The sequence below is a fragment of the Nelumbo lutea genome, chromosome 1 (genome assembly GCF_056320005.1).
Source record: "Nelumbo lutea isolate HS-2025 chromosome 1, American lotus-T2T, whole genome shotgun sequence".
Taxonomy (NCBI): Eukaryota; Viridiplantae; Streptophyta; class Magnoliopsida; order Proteales; family Nelumbonaceae; genus Nelumbo; species Nelumbo lutea.
The window spans coordinates 58,518,177-58,537,563 of NC_142684.1; the positions used below are offsets into that span (position 1 = coordinate 58,518,177).

A 19,387-nucleotide genomic window follows, 5' to 3' on the forward strand; every position below is an offset into this window, starting at 1 on the left:
TATAAATGTGCTTGCTGTCTTCATACTAGAATTCTAGTATCCAAAAAAGAAATGATTTGTCTTTACAGAACATGTATCATTGAGAGTGGTCATTTCTTAACACTGATCAAGTGGTTGAACTTATATCGTCAAATCCATGTTCTCTGGAAGAGAACAGGCATAAAAGCAACATAAGAGCATTCATGTTATTTCTAGAAAGGAGTATCAAAATGGTTTTACCTTGACTTTATATTCTATCTGCTCATTAAAGGCTTTAATAAGACAAGTAGCAAGTTTTGCAATCCACCAAGCAGCTGCAACCATTCCACAATGTGCGTATCCTAAACTGCCGACTCCTCATATACAATTGTATGATCTATGATGGAATGGAACCTTTGCACCTTTTTTTTTCCTTTTGATAAGTAAAAGAAAATTCATTAAAATAAAAGAGTACAATCTGGATAGGTGATAAGATAGCACCTAATCAACAACAGAAAATAAAAAACTTAACACTGACATTACATTTTTAAATATCCAGATTACAATTTTGAATCCCCATCACCTCCCACAAACTTTCCCCTAAATCCTCTCTTCTGAGCTGAGACTCTGGAGAAGTTAAGACCTAATCTGTGACAGATTTGCCCACAGCTGCCACCAATTTATCCCACTTATATTCCTTATCTTCAAAGATTCTTCTATCCCTTTCTTTCAAAATGTTCCAGCAGATGGCAAATGGAATATAGCTCCATATTATTTTAGCTTTTTCTCTCCCCTGATTCTTGGCCATGAAGAGAATATTTCAGCAGTTGACCTTGGCTGAAAGTTCCTAACCCCAAAGAGTGAAGAAATTCCACAGAAAATCAGAAATTCTCATTGTAAAAAATAGATGGCTCACTGATTGCTCTTCCTCCTTGCATATAAAATACATGTTAGCCATGCTGAAACCTCTTGACTTCAAATGATCCGCTGACAGCACACTGTCCATTGCTACCAGCCAAGAAAAGGCTTCCACCCTTGGTGGAATTGGGTTAACCCTAGATTCCACCCAAGACTTCAAATTCTATTTGGTTCCTGCACAAAGCTGAGTAGCATGACTTGACTGAAAACTGTCCATTTGAGCATTCTTTCCACCATAGCTCATCCCTAGGCTGGGCTGAGATCATCACCCTCTCTAGCTTCTCCAGCAGACTTAAAGCACCCCTCGAATTCCCAATCAAGGAGTGGCCTTCTAAATCTTTGGCCTTTATGGCTTTCAATGTGCGCTGTGATTTCCACAAAACATTTGCTTTTGTCAGCCAAAGTTGTAAAAGCTGGTTTAAAATCAGCCAAAAATCAAATGAATTTATGAACTCAATGGCATGTATGGATGTAATATACCATGAATCTAAGCTTAGGTAAACTAAGTCATTTAGGAACATCTAGGGATAGGAAAATTTCAAAAGAGAAAATGAAAAACCACAAATTGAAGATAAGCATCATAGTTTCAAGTCTAATAGTGACCACTTTCGAACATCTAGGGATAGGAAAAATTAAAAGGAAAAGGAAACCATGCCTAGGTGCCAAGACATCACTGCAGGACAAGGTTCTAGTGCACATAAGATATCCACTGAGGGTCCATTCTCTTTAATCCAGACAATGTAAAAAAAAAACTTCTCTGAGGAAACTTCTATCAACTCCCTAATTGATAAAAATATACCACACTACTGAAATTTTATTGGAGTTGAGAGAAAGCATTTACATAGCCTTAATCTCCATAATCAATAGGCCAGCTCCTGGTAATTTCCAGTTACCATTACAACATTATGAGTATGGCTAACTGCTAAATCCTAACCCATCATCCTCAAGCATAAACACTCCCCACTTGGTAGGAAAATAAAGAAAATAAATAAATAAATTCAAGTTCAAGCATCACTCACTCTTGCTTTAGTTCCTGAAAAAGAACATCGTCTTGAGGATAGCCTGTCCACTCTAAAACATAATGAGAATGGCTTGTCTGAAAGATAACAACACCAAGTCAGTAATTTTAAAGAGGTATCTTTTGCTCAGCAATTAGAAGTCTAGCCTTCAAATTAGGTGTTTTAACAGAACTAAAAATTACTAAGGAGGTTGACCATTTGACTTCAAAGAATTGAATGTCTGGAAACCAATTCCAAAATGTCTCCCCCAAATAAAAACTCAATGTTATTTTTCCATTATAACATAAACCAGAATTACAAAGGGCTTGAGTATACTTGCATCTTTTAGAAAGCCTTTTAATGGGTGATATAGTGAGAGCTTGAATTTCCATACTGGTGTTTCTTGTTGCATTAACAATTCTTATCTAGAATTGAAAATGAAGAATAGTTTTGGCTTATTAATCACAATAGCCCCTTATTGCTCTTTCACTATAGCCTATAGCATTTACCAAGTAGTTCGACCATACTAGCACATGGTTCACAGCCTCAACCCAAGTATTAGAATATCATCTTCACACTCCCCTTTTGTCCATTTATTTGTTTCTTTTTCTTTTTTTTTTTTTTGAAAGGTAAGTATAATTTATATTAACTGAAACTGCACTAAAAAATTACATCAGAAACCCTGTACACCAAGCACTGTACAACGGGATGAAAATACAGAAAGTATAGAAGATACAAAAAAAAAATGCCAATGTTAGTGATTCATTTACATCATCAACAAAAAGAATTATTTCCCACTGATTTATAAATAGCCGCTGGTTAATGCCATTAAGCTCTTCCAGAACCCTGGCCCATTCAATCAAGCATCTCTCTACCCTCCCAATCATTCTTTCTAACTCTGTGACCGATTGGGTGAATATTCTGCTATTTCGTTCTAGCCAAATGACCCAGCACAAAGCACCATGAACCAAAATCCATAACCTCTTGCCCCTCCTACTAAATATCTTAGCAGACCAGGCTGTAATCAGCGAGTCCAGATTTCCAGGAAATACCAATGCCACCCTGAGCAGCTGCAAAAAATGGCACCATATATAGTAGGCTATAGGGCACCATAGCAGGTGGGAGACATCCTCCCTCTCCGACTGATAGGAGACACATTGATTATCTATGGCCATACGCCCATACCTCTTCTGATAAGATGATCTGTAGTGGGGATTCTGTTAATTAATGCAGACCACAAGAAGAATTTCACCTTCAATTGCCACTTGTCTATTTATCTGTTTCCATAGAAAATTTTATTTTTTATTTTATTTAAAAAATTGAATTCAGTAAATCAGTTCTTGGTTTCAATGTTGATTGCTTGAAATAAAGGTTCATTTGCTAGGTCAAATCAATCTTGTAGGATCGCTTCTTAGCTGTTATAATTCATATTCTTGGCCAATTTATGCCAATATCATCTTCAGCAAAAATAAAATAAAACAAAAAAAGTTAAGCAGGATCAGATATTAAATATGAGTGTTTTATCAGAATCTTCCAGGAGTAAACATCTAGATGGTAATATGAAATTTAGAAAACATTGAAGCTCAAAGTGTATAATGTAAGAGAATACAATCTAGAGAGTTTTCCAAGTCCGTACTCCATAAAGAAATAAATACATGATAAATTTCTTTTCTTTTCTTTTCTTTATTTATTTATTCATTTGTTTTTTGAAGAGAAAGGTGTACATTTCAAGCATAAGGGTATATTGAAAATCAATTTGGTGATCTCATCTCATTCACAACCGTCATGCCTTGTCTCAATTATACAGGGTCAGCTATATAAATTTTTTCTAGATTGAAAGAAGCCCTATATGGGGCTGATCCGACAAGAAAATATAAGAGGGTTTATATGAAAAAAGGGTTTGAGATTTAAGGGTTCAAAGAAGGTGGAGGGGAAGAAGACGTTTACGAAATCACAAGGTTCAGTAGGGGTGGTGATCCAATTGTTAGAGGTATCCGAGGAAGTTCTAAAGCCAATTGCTGGGTTAAAGGAGGAGGAAAAGGAGGGTGGAGTTTCTGTAGAAAAGAAGACCAATGAGATTCTATCAGGCAGCAAGGAGGTAAAGGGAGTGGTGCTGGAGATTGAGAACCTGGCTGATAGAGATGTTAGAAATGGAAAGAGTTTAGGATTGATCTTTTGGGGTGGAGAAGAGTTTGCTAGGAAAGCTATTGAGGCTTTTGAGAAGAGCAAGAGGGAAGAGAGGTTGAAGAAGATTATAGTAGGGGTAGTAGGAGAGATGAGGAACGAAGATGAAGATGGACAGGAAGAAGTGTTTGAAAGAGATGATTAAATGTTTTTGGGGGAGAAGTGTGGGTTTTGTGTGCCTGTTTTAGCATGTTTTTGTGGAGATGCAATCGCTTGCTTTCTTTTGAGGCCTATGCAGTATTTGTCATTTCTTTCTTTTGCTGTTGTTTCTTTGATATTTTGGATTTTGGCGATCCAGGTGCTGACTCATCACCCTCTGATGATTGTATTGAGACAATCTTCTTTTATTTTAATGAATATTTTTCTTTTTACACTTCACAAAAAAATGTCATTCCATTCTGTTCAGTGCATTATTCATTGTCAAATTATGGGCCCTTAAATCATTTCTCACTACTTCAATCCATGACCTGGTTTCCCCTATCTCTTCTAGCCCCTTCAACTTGTAAAACATCATCTTTTCTTAGCCTTCAAAAAAGTTCATTTCCAGTTCTATCCCTTCTAGTTTTCCCACCCATCCATCTCAGCATTTACATTTCCATCACACTCATTTTTTGGACATGCTTATTTATTGCTCAGCACTTTGCTCCATACAACATTGCTGGCACACCTTGGGTGCACCCCTTCATCTTGCCCATCCAACTCTAACCCTATGGATGAGATCCTCCTCAATCCCTTCCTTGTCATGGATTATCAAGCCAAGGTGACAAAAGTGGTCACATTGAGATATCACTTAGTCTCCAATCCCAAGTGTGCCCTGATTTTCACTCCTATCATTATTAAATTCATTGAATATATGTTGCTTTAATCATACTTATTTTAAAACTTCTTGCTTCTAAGGTATTTGTCCATAAATCTAAGTTTTCATTAAACCTTCTTTAGTTTCATCAACTAATACTATGCCATTGGAAAACAATATACACCATGCTCCTCCTAAATATGTCTAGCCAATTTATTCACGACTGGCATAAATAATAAGGGCTAACTACTAAGCCTTGATGAAGTGCCACAGTAACTTTTAAAACTCTAATGTCTCTCCCACTGGACATAATTACAATTTTTTTTTTGGGCAAAGCAAAACATAAAACAATATGTCAGATACCTACTTATTGTGGAATCCAAAGTCTTCTTTTCCATTTTGGTGTCAGTGCATCAACTAACGCATTACCTCCAGTCAAATATGAAAATGTGAAATGTGAACCGAGTCCATTCATAAAATTTTCAGTTACTTTACTGTTATGATTCATTCTACACAAATGGGGCATAGCACTTGTATAGCCCCTCTGCAGCCACATAGATTAGTATAAGTATAAATATACTACAATGGGATTGACATAGGCAGTTGGAAGCATTTGCACTTAAGCAATTGAAAAATCTGAATTGATTCATGCAACTTTGGAGAGTTAGAGCCCAACTTAATTGCCTTGAAAAATCAGATCCTATTTCATAAAATGTTAAATTCTCTGAAGAAGATGGCTGATACTTTAGCAGGTTTAAATGGAGTAGGAGATCAGCCAATGCAATGACTGATACTTTAGCAAAGCAAGGAGTTGGTAGGCAGAACCTTTTTTGGGCCTGTTTGTAATCTGTGGAGGGGTCACCTTGTTTTTTGAAGGTGACAGTGGTACTAAGTTTCTTAAAGAATTAATGAAAATTACTGTTTCCAATAAAAAAAAAATCTCTGAAGAAGATACAAAGAATCAGCAGCAGTGAAAAAAAAAATAGAAGCAAAAACCAGCCATATAGAAATATGTAAGTCTTTTTTTGTTCTTTTCTGACAAGTGTTATTCTTTTAATAGTAAGGAAAGGATTGAAGCAATATATAAAAAAACAAGTGTAACTGGGTTTGATAAGATTCCAAATCACAAAGATAACAAGGAGAACAGCATATCATGGGTAAGCCACAACCTGTGGAAAGACATCTAGATTCAGAGTCACAGCCCAAATTTAACTTTGTCAACTTGTCAACCTGTGGAAAGAGACATGCATCAGCCAAGATAAAGTTAATTGCAGAATGTATTTTCTAGAATGCTAAAACCAAAGAATATCCACTTACACACAATCTAAAACTTCAGCATCTTCTATATCCCTTGAATTTAGAGAGGAGGTGGATATAATGGCCCTTCTCCACCATTTTTCCAATTATTTCATGAGCTTCAGAAAGCTTTCCTGCATTTCGCAGATTACCCACCAGTGTGCTATACACAATAAAATTTGGATTGCATCCTCGGGATTCCATTTCATTAAGCATTGAACGTGCCTCTTTAAACCTTCCAGCCATGCAAAGTCCACGAATCATGGAATTATATGTAAAAACATTTGGTAGCTGCCCCTTGACAATCATCTCATCAAACATCTGTTGGGCCTTTTCAAGCTCCCCAGCAATGATATATCCAGTGATCATGACTGTGTAACATACCACATCAGGAGTGCACCCTTTCTTAACCATCTCATCAAAAAAATACTTACATGCTTCCAAGTTTCCAGCACGACTAAGTCCATCTATCAGTGTGGTAAAATGGAGCACACTTGGATCACAACCTACTTCTTTCATGTGATTCAATAGATTAAGGGCTGCAAGTGGTTTGTCCCCTTTACCAAGAACATGGAGGAGGATATTATATGTGTGTAAATCCGGGGAAAATCCATTCCTTCCCATCTCATCAAGTAGTCTGTGGAACTGATCCAACTTCCCCAACCTATACTTTGCACACATAAGTATGTTATAAGTGAGAACATCAGGGGAATGCCCCTCCAGTAGCATTTGTTGATACACCCACTCAATCAACCTGTATTGGTTTATTACAAGAAGTGAATGTAGAATTGCATTGAAAGAGTGTTTGAACGGCCGGAAATTAAAATTTTTTGACTTGATGAACCTCTCCACCAACCTCCTTGCCATGCCTGCCTCCCCACATGTACATATCAAAATATTAAACGTTTGTGCAGTAGTAGGATAGCCATTCTCCGTCATTTCATCGACTAATCTCCACATGGCTTTGAACTCCTCACAATCTGCAAAAATTTTCATGATCAAGTGGTATGCGTTCGAGGTGTGCCTGTAATCACTTTGCTGACCAGACCACATGAAGAACTTATATCCTAACTTTGCACAACGGTTCTTGTTTGCATGGTTTATTGTTTTAGAGATCCTTATAAGAACTTCTCTGACAAGACGGCTTGACACCTTAAGCTGCAACTCATCCAAAGCTGATCTGACATCAAAACCTGGCCCATCTTGCCGAAGAGTTGCAAGAATCTTCTCGGCGTTGAATCTGACATCATCCAAGAGCCTCTGCCGATTGAAGCAATCTTGCTGGGAACCGTTTCCCTCGCCATCATCATATGAAAGGCCAATGTGCAAAGCCGGATCATAATCTGACTTTCCATAACTTCGAATTGATGATTCATCATTAATCCCATACCCATCATCACCGTCGCAACTTCCGAAGAACCGGCCACATGTGAATCGTGAAATACAGCGAGTGCTAGAGAATCTCCGACCAACCAAATGACCGAGCAAAAGCACAGAAATCATGGCAACAACCAATCGAGCATTCAGAGATTTTAATTGTTATTGCAACTTTCAGACTCCGACCAATTCACCCAAAGCACTAATGCCGGATCAACATATTCCAAATAGAGGGTTTCAAGAGCTTTTGTTTTGAAAGGCGCACCAAGATGTGAGAACGAGTGGAGAGAAGACGACGAAGACTTTTGAGTTCGAAACAAGCTTGACTGAACCAGAACAAGAGCTCATGGCATAAGTTATTAGTATTCCCTTTAAAATTAAAATAATCTAGAAGATTCACATTCAAAAAGAAGGTCTGTGCTTATTCAAGAACAGGAGAATAGATGGGGTCGTTTCATCAGGTTGAGCGTCTGGGGCGGGCCAGATAAAATTAGAATCCTGTGCATTCCCGAGGAGGAGAAAAGATCCAGTTGAACAATCTTCCAGGAGGCGTTAAGCGTTTTTGATAATCAAAGAAATAGCCTTAAAACTCATCCTCCCGAGTCGAAGGCTTTCCCTCCTCTTCAGACGGGGAATAGTAGAGTGGTGGTTTCTGGAGGCTCAACCCATATTACTATAGTCCATCAAGCTGGTCTATTCGGACCTTGGAAGAAGGCGTTCGTGTGTACAAAGACTGAAGACCTAGACTGGAAGGAGGTGGATCTGGGTTTGTCTGCTAACCTTCACACTCCTGCTACGATCCAGCTGAAACCCTTCGATAAAAACAGGGCAGTGGGTTTCGCTCCCTCAGAGGATCTAGTAGTGGAATGACCGAACCTGGGGTCGTGGCCGACGGTTAACGCGGTCCATTAAACTCCTTCATTTGATGGTTGGATTTCGATAAGAGGCTTACCGTTTCATCTCTGGACTGAAGAGGTGTTCCGTCTCGTAGGTAACCTCTGCGGCGGTCGTGAAGAAGTTCACTCGTACAAAAAAACCTCCAGGAGTTATCCTCAGCGCGAATAAAAGTCAGAGCCGAGACATACACCTAATCCCTCGATAGGTACCAATTTTGGACAGTAACGTCTGGTTTCAGGCGGCCATCACAGAAGACGAACGAGTTAAGCTTTCAACTCCCTGAGTCAACTCGAAAAAACGGCCTCAGTCGCAGACCTTCACCTTAAAAAGAAAATCGTATTTAGAGTTCAGTCCCCCAAATCACGTGAATTGTGAATCTTTACGAACTCATTATAGCTTTTGAGAATTGAGGGGGACTGAACAATCAATAACGGCACATGTAGGACTGTAGTTAGTACTCTGGCCAAGCAACCGGTTAACTAGATGGCAAGGAGGTGGCTAAAGAAAGGGATGGAAATCAAGAAAGAATTGGGGTATGGAGAATCCAAGTACAAATTCGGTGACTAGTGAAAATAGAAGAGGTAGTAAGGGAAGATTGAATATAGTGAATCAATGAAAATTCTCAGCTGGAATGTTTGAAGAGAAGTTTGGTCAAAGAATCCTTGAGAAGGGAAAAACCTAAATGTTGTGATTTTACAAGAATCAAAGAAAGAATCTGTTGACAGGAAACTGATCAGAGCCATCAAGGGGTATTAGGGGGAGGAGTTGGGAAACTCTTCCAGCTATAGGTTGTTCGGGAGGAATCATTATCATGTGGAAAGAAGTAGTTTCAAGTCTTGAAGTGGATAGGGGAGAGTTCTCTATCACAATTCTTTTCACCAACAAGGCCCTATTTGGCAATTCTTTTTAAAAGATCTTTTGAGCTTTTAGAAGCCTTGTAGGCCAAAGATGGTCATTTTTTGTTTGGCTAATGAAAGCCCATTAGATCGAAAGACAAATCCCAAAAAAGACTCTAAAAGACCAAAATGGTCTGGATCTGAAAAGCCTTGTGCTAAGCTTATGGTCTATGTGGGCTTCTTGGCTTCCCGATGCTTTTTACAAAAAATCGAAAGAAACTCTCTGCCCGAATGTATGTTCTTATGGTTTTATTCTTATTCTTATTCTTTTTCTTTTTCTTCTCACAAATACTAATTGAGGCTTGTTATTCACTGTATTCAGAAGAGAGCTATGGATGACTGAGGCTTGTTATTCACTGTGTTCAAGCTTATGGTTTATATTGGATCCAAACTCGATGCAGCGTCGAGTTACAATGGCGAGAGCTAAGGAGAGAAGATAAAGCTAATAAAAATAGAGGGAGAGAGAGAGAGAGTAGGAGAGAGAATGAAATAATGGAATGGAGTGGATAGATTGCCATTGTTGTGATTTGCAGTGGCGATTGGGAAAAAACAGAGGATATGGAAATCGATAAAAAAAGAAGAACAAAAAAAAAAAAAAATGAAGGGGAACGAAAAGGTTTGAGTCATCACCATTGGGATTGACCAAAGTAGGGGAACGAAATGGTTGAGATGAGTCTAAGCAAACATAATGGTTTTATGTGCATGGACCAATGGGATTGACCAAAGTAGAATCTTTTTATATTAATGGGCAATCAGGGGTATTTTCATTAAAATTTGGAAGATGGGGTTTTCAGGCATTCTAAATCGATCGGTGGGATCAAATTTGCAGAACTTGGCTTGGATTGAGTAGATCTGGAAAGGAGAGTAGTTCGGTCAATCCAAAACTTCGAAACAGAATTTTGGTGCAATAAAGGGAAACATGAGGGAATCTTTGGTTAAAATTTGACATGGTGGGGTTTTTGAGCATTCTGGACCTATTCGTGAGCTTAGATTGACCCAACGGGGCTTGGATCAAATAGACTTGGAGGAGCAACGATTTGGTTCATCTTAAGCTTTAAAATGAAATCTTGGTGAGATTGAGAGGAAAATGAGGGATTCTTTAGTTAAAATTGTGTTGTGTTATGGGATCCACAGGTAATATTTGCATCATTGCATGTTTGAATGTGTTATTGGGTCTTGATGAGGGCGGATTTGGCCCTCCAATGACATTATGACGCCTGGCACTTACAGACAACCTGGCACTTACAGGCAGCTTGCCACCATGCAGCACTTACAGGCAATCCGCCATAGGCAGTTCACCATCATGTGGCCTGACAACTTAGACAACTTGGTACTGCATAGGCAGCTCGCCACTAGGCAACTCATCACCAAGCAACTTGCCACTAGGCAGCTCGCCATCGTGCAGCTTGGCACCTTACAGGCAGCTCGCCACCATGCAGCACTTACAGGCAACCCACCACAGGCAGCTCACCATCATGTAGCCTGACAACTTAAAAAACTCGGCACTAAACAGGCAGCTCGCCACTAGGCAGCTCGTCACCAAGCAACCCGCCACTAGGCAGCTTGCCACTAGGCAGCTCGCCACCAGGCATCTCGCCTCCTAGTCAGACCGACCACTGCATGACAACCCTGAGGAGCTCACCACCGTGCCCTGCATTTTATGGGATTGACTTGTAACGACTGTATTAGCTCACCACCACCTTATCGGTTGGTGGCTTTATGTCCACCTAACATGAAAGCAGGTCCCATCATAGCGGGAATCCAGGAACTGCTCCATCAAACCCACGAGGACTCCAGTATATAAAGATCTCACCCCCAAGGGCAAGGAGAGGCGAGAAAATGAGGTGGAAACCCCTACTCTCTAGTTCTCTCATTCTCTAATATCATTTTCATTTCACTACTAAGTGCTAACTTAGCCATAAGAGTGACCTCGCCGGGTATACACCCCCCGGGCTCTTTGATTTAGTTCTTGCAGGTTCCTCAGCTCCTACCACCTACAAAGATGAGCAAATCATCTTCAGCTCGGGGAAGCCGGTTCAGTTCCCGTCATCATTGGTAGCCAGATCAGTTCCTGCAGGGAGCATCTGGGCTGTGCTACACTAGGGAGCTCTACTTCAGCCTCTAAGTCATTGGCCACTTGGGAGCAGACGAGGTGACGAGGTACTTAGCCAAAAAAAAAATAATATGTGACCAGAAAACGTCACATCAATTGGCGCCGTCTGTGGGAACACACTACAAAACGCTAAGTTCTCATCCTACAAAAAGCTAAGTCCTCTTCTCCCAGAATGCTAAGCCCTCACTTTTTAGAAACTGAAGCTCTTGCTTTTTAGTTTCATTTTTTTTTATGAGCTCAAAGACTGTGCTGGGAGCTAACAGACTAAGCAACTCTACCAACTTTACTTTCAATTCAAATAAAAACATCACCAGTCCTCTTCGCGAGGTCCCCTCTACAAAGACGAGCTCTTCGTAGCTTTCGCGGGAGTTGGTAGCCAACAGACTACATGGGCGCCCTTGCTGGTCGAGCCTTCCAAGGCTCCCATGCGAGCTAGAGACCTAAAGTTAGTGGTACTGCCCCCAAAGGTTGAGTTCCTAGTAGCTTCTTGTAGGAGTGGGTGACTGGCGTCATGTGGCTGATGCAGCGCAATCACAAGTCTAAGGTGCCCAGCTGGAGGCCTGGTGGCCTAGCCTTGGTGCAACTTGGCAGCCTGGCTCAAGCGCGACCTGGCGACTTAGCACATGCGCCGACTTGGCGACTTGCAAGACGTTCTCGCCGACAAATTCAGCATGCATACCCAAACACTCCCACGATCCTTGGAAGTTGGCCCACGTGCCGAGTGATCTGGAGGGTGGTCAACATGCATGGCAGTTACCTCCAAGAATCTCGAACCACTTAGACGACCTTGCAGAAATCTCGAATATGGTGCGTGAATCCCACACCAAACGTTGCCTATATAAAGGAACCAACCCTAGAAGCAAGTAAACAAGTTCTAGCTCTCAGACTGTGATTTTTAGCTCGCAGTCTACTATGAGAGTACTGACTTAGCCATCGGAGTGACCTCACTAGGTTAGCCACCCCGGGTCCTCTAACATTTAGTTCCTTGCAGGTCTCTAAAGAGCAACAAAGCTCATCAATCCAGCTCGGCACCTGGTCAGCCCGATGCCTCACAGGAAGCCTTGTACCTGGTCAGCCCGGCACCTCATAGGCAGCTCGGCACCTGGTCAGCCCTGCACCTAACAGGCAGCTCGGCACCTGGTCAGCCCTGCACCTCACAGGCAGCTCGGCACCTGGTCAGCCCAGCACCTCACAGGCTACTCGACACTTGGTCAGCCCAGCACCTCACAAGCAGCTCGACACATCACAAGAAGAGACCTCGGTACTACATAAGACCTAGTCGCCTCTTCGGCATGGGCAAAGTCCAAGAGTGGACTATGAGTCACTCCCAAAGCCTAAGGGCTACAATACTACATAAGACCCAGTCGCCTCTTCGGCATGGGCAAAGTCCAGGAGTGGACTATGAGTCGCTCTCAAACCCTAAGGAGTACAATACTAGATAGACTTAGTTGCCTCTTCGACATGGGCAAAGTCCAGGAGTGGACTATGAGTCGCTCCCAAAGCCTAAGGGCTACAATACTACATAAGACCCAGTCGCCTCTCTGGCATGGACAAAGTCCAGGAGTGGACTACGAGTCGCTCCTAAAGCCTAAGGTACACAATACTGCACAAAACCCAACCGCCTCGTTGGCATGGGCAAAGTCAAGGAGAGTGGACTATAAGTCGCTCCCAAAGCCTAAGGGCTAAAGGAGAAATCTACTTCCTTCCAAGCAGCTCCCAGAGCCTAAGAAACTGAATCAACGCTTATGAGCTCGTCGAATTACGGGCCAAAATGAGAAATCTACTCCCTTCGCCGAGTTACTTTCAGCTCGGGAGTGGGGGGCAAATGATGAGGGCAGATTTGGCCCTCCAATGACATTATGACGCCTGGCACTTACAGGCAGCTCGCCACCATGCAGCACTTACAGGCAACCCGCCACAGACAGCTCACCAACATGTAGCCTGGCAACTTAGACAACTCGGCACTGCACAGACAGCTCGCCACCATGCAACACTTACAGGCAACTCACCATCATGTAACCTGGCAACTTAGACAACTCGACATTGCACAGGCAACTCGCCACTAGGCAGCTTGCCACCAGGCAACTCGCCACCAGGCAGCTTGCCACTTACGGGCAGTTCGCCTCCTAGTCAGACCGACCACCGCATGACAACCCCGAGGAGCTCACCACCGTGCCCCGCGTTTTACATGATTGTGACTTGTAACGGCTGTATTAGCTCATCCACTCCCTGATTTAGGCGGAAATGGAAAACATTATCGGTTGGTGGCTTTATGTCCACCTAACACGAAAGCAGGTCTCATCACAGCGGGAATCCAGGAACTGCTCCACCAAACCCACGAGGACTCTAGTTTATAAAGACCTCACCCCCTAGGGGCAAGGAGAGGCGAGAAAATGAGGTGGTAACCCCTGCTCTCTAGCTTTCTCATTCTCTAATATCATTCTCATTTCACTACTAAGTGCTAACTTAGCCATCGGAGTGACCTCGTCGGGTATACACCCCCGGGCTCTCTGATTCAGTTCTTGCAGGTTCCTCAGCTCCTACCGCCTACAAAGATGAGCAGATCATCTTCAGCTCGGGGTAGCCGGTTCAGTACCCGTCATCGCTGGTAGACAGATCAGTTCCTACAGGGAGCATCTGGGCTGTGCTACACTAGGGAGCTCTACTTCAGCCTCTGAGTCATCAACCACTTGGGAGCAGATGAGGTGATGAGGTACTTAGCCAAAAAAAATGACACATGACAAAAAATGTCACATCAGGTCCTGCACATAACATTTAACATGTATGTGAGAGGGACCGACAAGTATACTTGCCAAACGGTCTTTGGTCTTTCTAACTTTTAAGAAGATCTTTGACAAAAACTGGAACCAAAATCTATGGTCTTCGAAGATCTATCTATGAAAGTTCATTAGTCTTTTGAGGTCTTGAGCTTTTAGAAGATCTTCCTAAAAAGACTTGCCAAACGCCTCCATAGTTGATGGTTTCTCTTGGCTGCTAATAAGGGTGTACAGTACCAACAGTCCATCAATTTGAGCCAACTTTTGGGAGGAGTTGGAATCCCTTTGTGAGCATAAGGAGTTCCTGTGGTGTATAGGAAGAGATTTCAGCACTACAAGGTTCTACCATGTAAAATCCACTAGTGGTAGATTAACCAAAAGTATGAGAGACTTTTTTTTTATTTCATTTCAAGGAACAATCTGTGTGACTTTCCTCTTATTAATGGGAGTTTCACTTAGCCTAACATGAAGGCAAACTCAAGTTGTCGTAGATTGGACAGATTCCTGATGTCATCTAATTGGTTGGAGCATTTCCCTTTGGCCACTCGAGGGATTAGAACCTAATGCATCTTGGACCATTGGCCTATTGCTTTACAAATGGAAGAAGTAAGAAGAGGTAAAAACCCCTTTTTGGTTGGAAAAGCTATGGAGTCGCCATAAAGACTTAAATAGAAGGTGGCTAATTGGTGGTTGGAATGCAAGGAGGAAGGTTGAGCCAGATTTTGGTTCCTCTAAAAATTAAAATTCATAAAGAGGAAGCTAAAATCTTGGGGTAGGGGAAATTTAAATCCCTAGAAGAACAGAAAAGAAAAAAAAAATCTAGAATTAAAAGATCTAGACAACAAGGAGCAAGTGGGGCAGGCAACTGAAGAGGGAAGACTCATAAGGGAAACTTTAAGGAAATATTATGAAAGTGTTGTTACAAAAGGAGAGATGTATTAGAGGTAGAGGTCTAGGATAATATGGTTGAAGGAAGGGGATAATAATTCCAGATTTTTACATTCCTATTCATCTGGGAGGAGAAGAAAAAGATCTAATTTCCAAGTTGAAGGTGGACCAGAGAGAGGTAGAATATCCTGCTATAATTTATGAGACAATCATAAATTATTTCAAAACCTTGTACTTAAAAGAATGTCAGAGCAATGCTTTCTTGAGCAGTTGGAATGGATCCACCTCATAAATAAACATAGAAGAGAGACTGGTTGGAAAGAGATTTTGAAGAGGAGGGAATTGAACAAGTGGTGTTCAGTTTTGATGGAGACCAGGTCCCCAAGATCAAATGGTTTCCCCCTTTTTTTCTTTTTCAAATATGCTAGGAAATAATTAAAGAAGATTTATTGGAGGTTTTTAAGGATTTTCACCATTCGACCATTGTAAACAAAGGTAATAACTTGACTTTCCTCTGCCTAATTCCCAAGAAAAATGGCACCTTGAAAGCCAAGGACTTTAGACCCATTAGTTTGGTGAATAGATTATATAAGATTTTGGTGAAAGTCTTGACATGAAGACAGAATTAGTGGGGGCATTGTTTCCTCTAATAAATATGCTTTGCGGCGAATGAAAGTGTTGAGAAAAGGAAAAAAGAAAGGTTATCGAGGATTGTAATCAAATTTGACCTTGAAAGGGCACATGATAAAGTTGATTGGAACTCTTTGTTGAATATCTTGAAGTTGAAAGATTTTAAGTTGGATAAAAAGCTAGTTGTATTCATTCAACTTGGTTCTTGATGTTAATAAACAGAGAACCTAAAGGTTATTTTAAAGCCAACTGAGGTCTAAGACATGACTGCCCTCTTTCCCCTTTTTTGTTTATTCTAGTGGCGGACATTCTTAGTCATTTCCTTGAGAAGGCAAGGTTTTTGAGACAAGCCACACAAGTCTCCCACCATCTTTTTGCTCACAACAATATTATCTTCCTAGAAGCTGATTTGGAAAATATTACTCACTTAAAAAGGGTATTTCGTTGTTTTGAAAATGGTGTCCAATCTAAATGTAAAGTTCTCCAAAAGCAATTTGGTTGGTATCAACATTGATGATAGAGAATTATTGACTAGATTCTAGGGGGTTTTGGATTGTAAACTAGAAGACTTGCCTATAAATTATCTAGAAGCGAGTTTGCAAGCCAAGGGAGGAAGGGGGCTTGGGTCTAGGGCACCTAAAGGAAAGAAATTGAGCTCTTCTTGACAAATGGATTTAGAGACTCCCCTTAGAATCAAGCTCTCTCCATGACAGATGTTATCAAATGCAAACATGGATTAAATGCCAATAATTGGAAAGGTATTTCTTCTTGTCATTCTATTTTTATTTCTTTTATTAGATATTAGCAGGTGGAGGATGAGAGCAAAATTGTATTCTGTACTAACCTTTGGTGGGAGAACCAATCCTTAACTGAAACCTTTCCCTAAGTGTTTAAACTCATCCAAATTCAAGAAGCCACTATTGTTGATTGCACTAACCGCTATCCCTTTGTAATTAATTGGAACTTCAACCTTTGATGGCCTCTAAGAGACATGGAGATGATTAAAGTCTCCTACCTTCTTCACTCCCTAAAGGATGTCTATATTTCCCGCTTCCCTTCTTCAGATAGACGAATCTAGATCCCTCACCTAGTTAGAGAGTTCTCAACAAAGACCTTCTTTAAGGCTCTTATTTCAACAGAACAGAATCCCTCGTTCCCTTGAAAAAAGGTTTGAAATACCCTAGCCCTTGTGAATATATCTTTCTTTGTGTTAAAGAAAATAAACACTTGTGATGTAATTTAGAAGAAGAGTAGAGGAAATTAGAAAACATGGTAAACATTTAAGAAATATTAGGGTTTAAAAGATGAAAGAAAAGTTTAGGTAAGAAACATGGTAAAAAATTTCAAGGTGGAAGAAGAAATTAGAAAACATGTTGAAGTTAAGAAATGGAATTTGATTAGGTTAGTGGCATTGCAGGCTTTTTTGTTGTTGGTTGGATTGTGGTAATGTCTAAATTGATCAAGTCAACAAAGTTGCTTTTGTGTTAGTATATAGGAGTCAATGGAATGTCAGCTTTGTATTATTTGTTATTTGGAGTTTGTTTGATTTGGCTTTGTTTTTTATTTGAGTTGCTATTGGTGTTGCCTCAACACCTCATCATTGTATTTTTATTTTTTCCTAATGAAAATTTTCTTTACTTATAAAAAAAGTAAAAAATAATAAACCTGCTATCTTGATTTATTTTATTAATCTTTCCCATTTTGTATCAATTCAAATAATTAGTTTATTAAAATTACAATGGATATTTAATTAAGCTGATTTTAAAATTATTTAATTATTTAGAAAATTAATTTCAATATTAGGAATGTCATAATCTCCTACACCATAATATTTGTTCTATCAAATCACCCAAAACTGAACCAATTATTAATCAAAACAATTGGGTCTAACCCTACTAAAGTCGAGACATCTCTATTTACCTATGATATAACAACTTGAAATTTTCAATAATATAACCTTAATAAAACTGATGGTAAATAGTAAATTGCTTATATGCTTATAAAATAAGTGTTTCATTTTATTGTTGTGATTGTTGTTTGTGTGCATAAAAGCTATAGAGGTAGAGAGCAATGACAAGTTAAATAAGTGTGAAAAATTAAGACTAGAGATAACCAATAAAGAAAATTAGCACTAGAATTTATTCCCTTTTAATTTTCCTTTCTTTTCTCATATAATATTTTCATAAGATTGGCACCACTTGGATAGATGACAAAAAAAATGTTGTCACAACCAATTGAAACCAGAGATCCAAATACGACAAAATGAATCACAACCAATTGATAATAAGAAGGCACATAGTTACTATATATGAGAAAAGACATTATAAGTAGGACACACTCTCCAAATATGTAAAAGAACATAATAAAGAAAAATTAAGGCCTCAAAATCCCCAATAACCACTCTTTTGTATAATGACTTTGTTTTTCTAAGACATGTATATAAGGTTTGAATTGGTTCTTTGCAAGCCTTTTATTCTAACTATGTATTATACTCACTAACAAACAAATTTGATTTTAGTTATGAAAAGTTTCAACAAAGAAGATAAAAAGGTGGAGACTTTTGAAAAGGAAGACAATAAGGTAATATCAATGTGATACTAAAATTTTATTCATTTATAGTTTTAATCGCAAACAAGCACCTCATCGAGGATTTCAATAAAAAGTATTACAGTATATGAAGTAAATGTTTTATTTCATATGATTTAAATGATATAAAATAACTTGTTATGATGTGTTTTAGTGGTTAAAAGATAAAATCAATTGCCTGGAAGAATTCGGAGGACAACTAATTGAAAGATATAAAGTGATTGAGTTGAAACTTGAAAACATAAAGGATATGATAGCCTTATGACATGATGACCTTGGACCCATGAACCATACCATCCCTTAGGTTAAAATTTTCAAAGGAAAATTGCACCGGTCTCATCTTCTTCAACTCCTATAATTCTAGAGCATCCTCCCTTATCGACTAGTAAAAATACTTCAAAGTATAACATGATTAATGTAAGTAAAAAATACGAGCAAGGGTCATCTTTGATGCAAAGGGAATTGCATGATAAAAAGCTAAGACCACATTCTAGATCTCCAAATATGAATCTGAATAAAGTTTTCAAAGGTAAACTAATTATTTCCATTATGTTTTATGAGTATCCTTTTTCTAATGTACTATAATTGAGTTTAGCTATAATATCAAAGAAACATGATAAATAAAGAATTAATAACTAATGAACCAAAAACATATAAGTGGTAACTTTTCACTAGGTATTCCTTAAAATTTACCAAAGGGTTCTAATAGGGCAAAGTTCTTTTAGTACCTTACCCTTCTAGAATCATAAAATTTTCATTCATTATCTTACATGTGTGTGTGTGTGTGTTTTTTTTTTCTGTTGGTAGGACTTCAAGGGAAAAAAATTAAGTAAAAAATGAGAATTTTGTATTTTATTCTTCTAAGATCCTAAATTGACAACAATATAAAATAATGTAATTAAGAAAACTTTATTTGATGATAATGTTGATATGGAGTAAGGAATTCTATATCCATTATTAACATATTTTAATAATCATGATGCATTTAGTGTTGGGGCCTCACAACAATCACCCATAAGATAAAACCACAAATGATTTGAAATAGCAACAAAAATAACGAAATCCAAGTAAAA

General features: G+C 39.3%; 1 protein-coding gene across 2 annotated transcripts; it reads right to left on the bottom strand.

Annotated features, from left to right (window-relative positions):
* Positions 1-363: 363 nt before the first annotated feature.
* On the bottom strand, positions 364-9,147 carry LOC148874725 (pentatricopeptide repeat-containing protein At3g60050-like). Of its 2 annotated transcripts, XM_088963235.1 has the most exons (5): positions 8,480-9,035; positions 6,172-7,853; positions 6,024-6,084; positions 1,896-1,972; positions 364-1,241 (listed from the first exon to the last, which is right to left on the bottom strand). In XM_088963235.1, the coding sequence occupies exon 2, from the start codon at positions 7,651-7,653 to the stop codon at positions 6,187-6,189; it is 1,467 nt and encodes a 488-aa protein (XP_088819361.1). In that variant the 5' UTR covers positions 7,654-7,853; positions 8,480-9,035; the 3' UTR covers positions 364-1,241; positions 1,896-1,972; positions 6,024-6,084; positions 6,172-6,186. The 2 variants fall into 2 exon arrangements, with proteins under 2 accessions (XP_088819361.1, XP_088818584.1); XM_088962458.1 differs by having other exon boundaries at positions 6,172-9,147.
* Between the last annotated feature and the right edge of the window lie 10,240 nt (positions 9,148-19,387).

What these genes read in the sequence shown, in the direction of transcription:
- LOC148874725 (XM_088962458.1), bottom strand. Translation starts at nt 7,653, where the DNA reads ATGATTTCTGTGCTTTTGCTCGGTCATTTGGTTGGTCGGAGATTCTCT.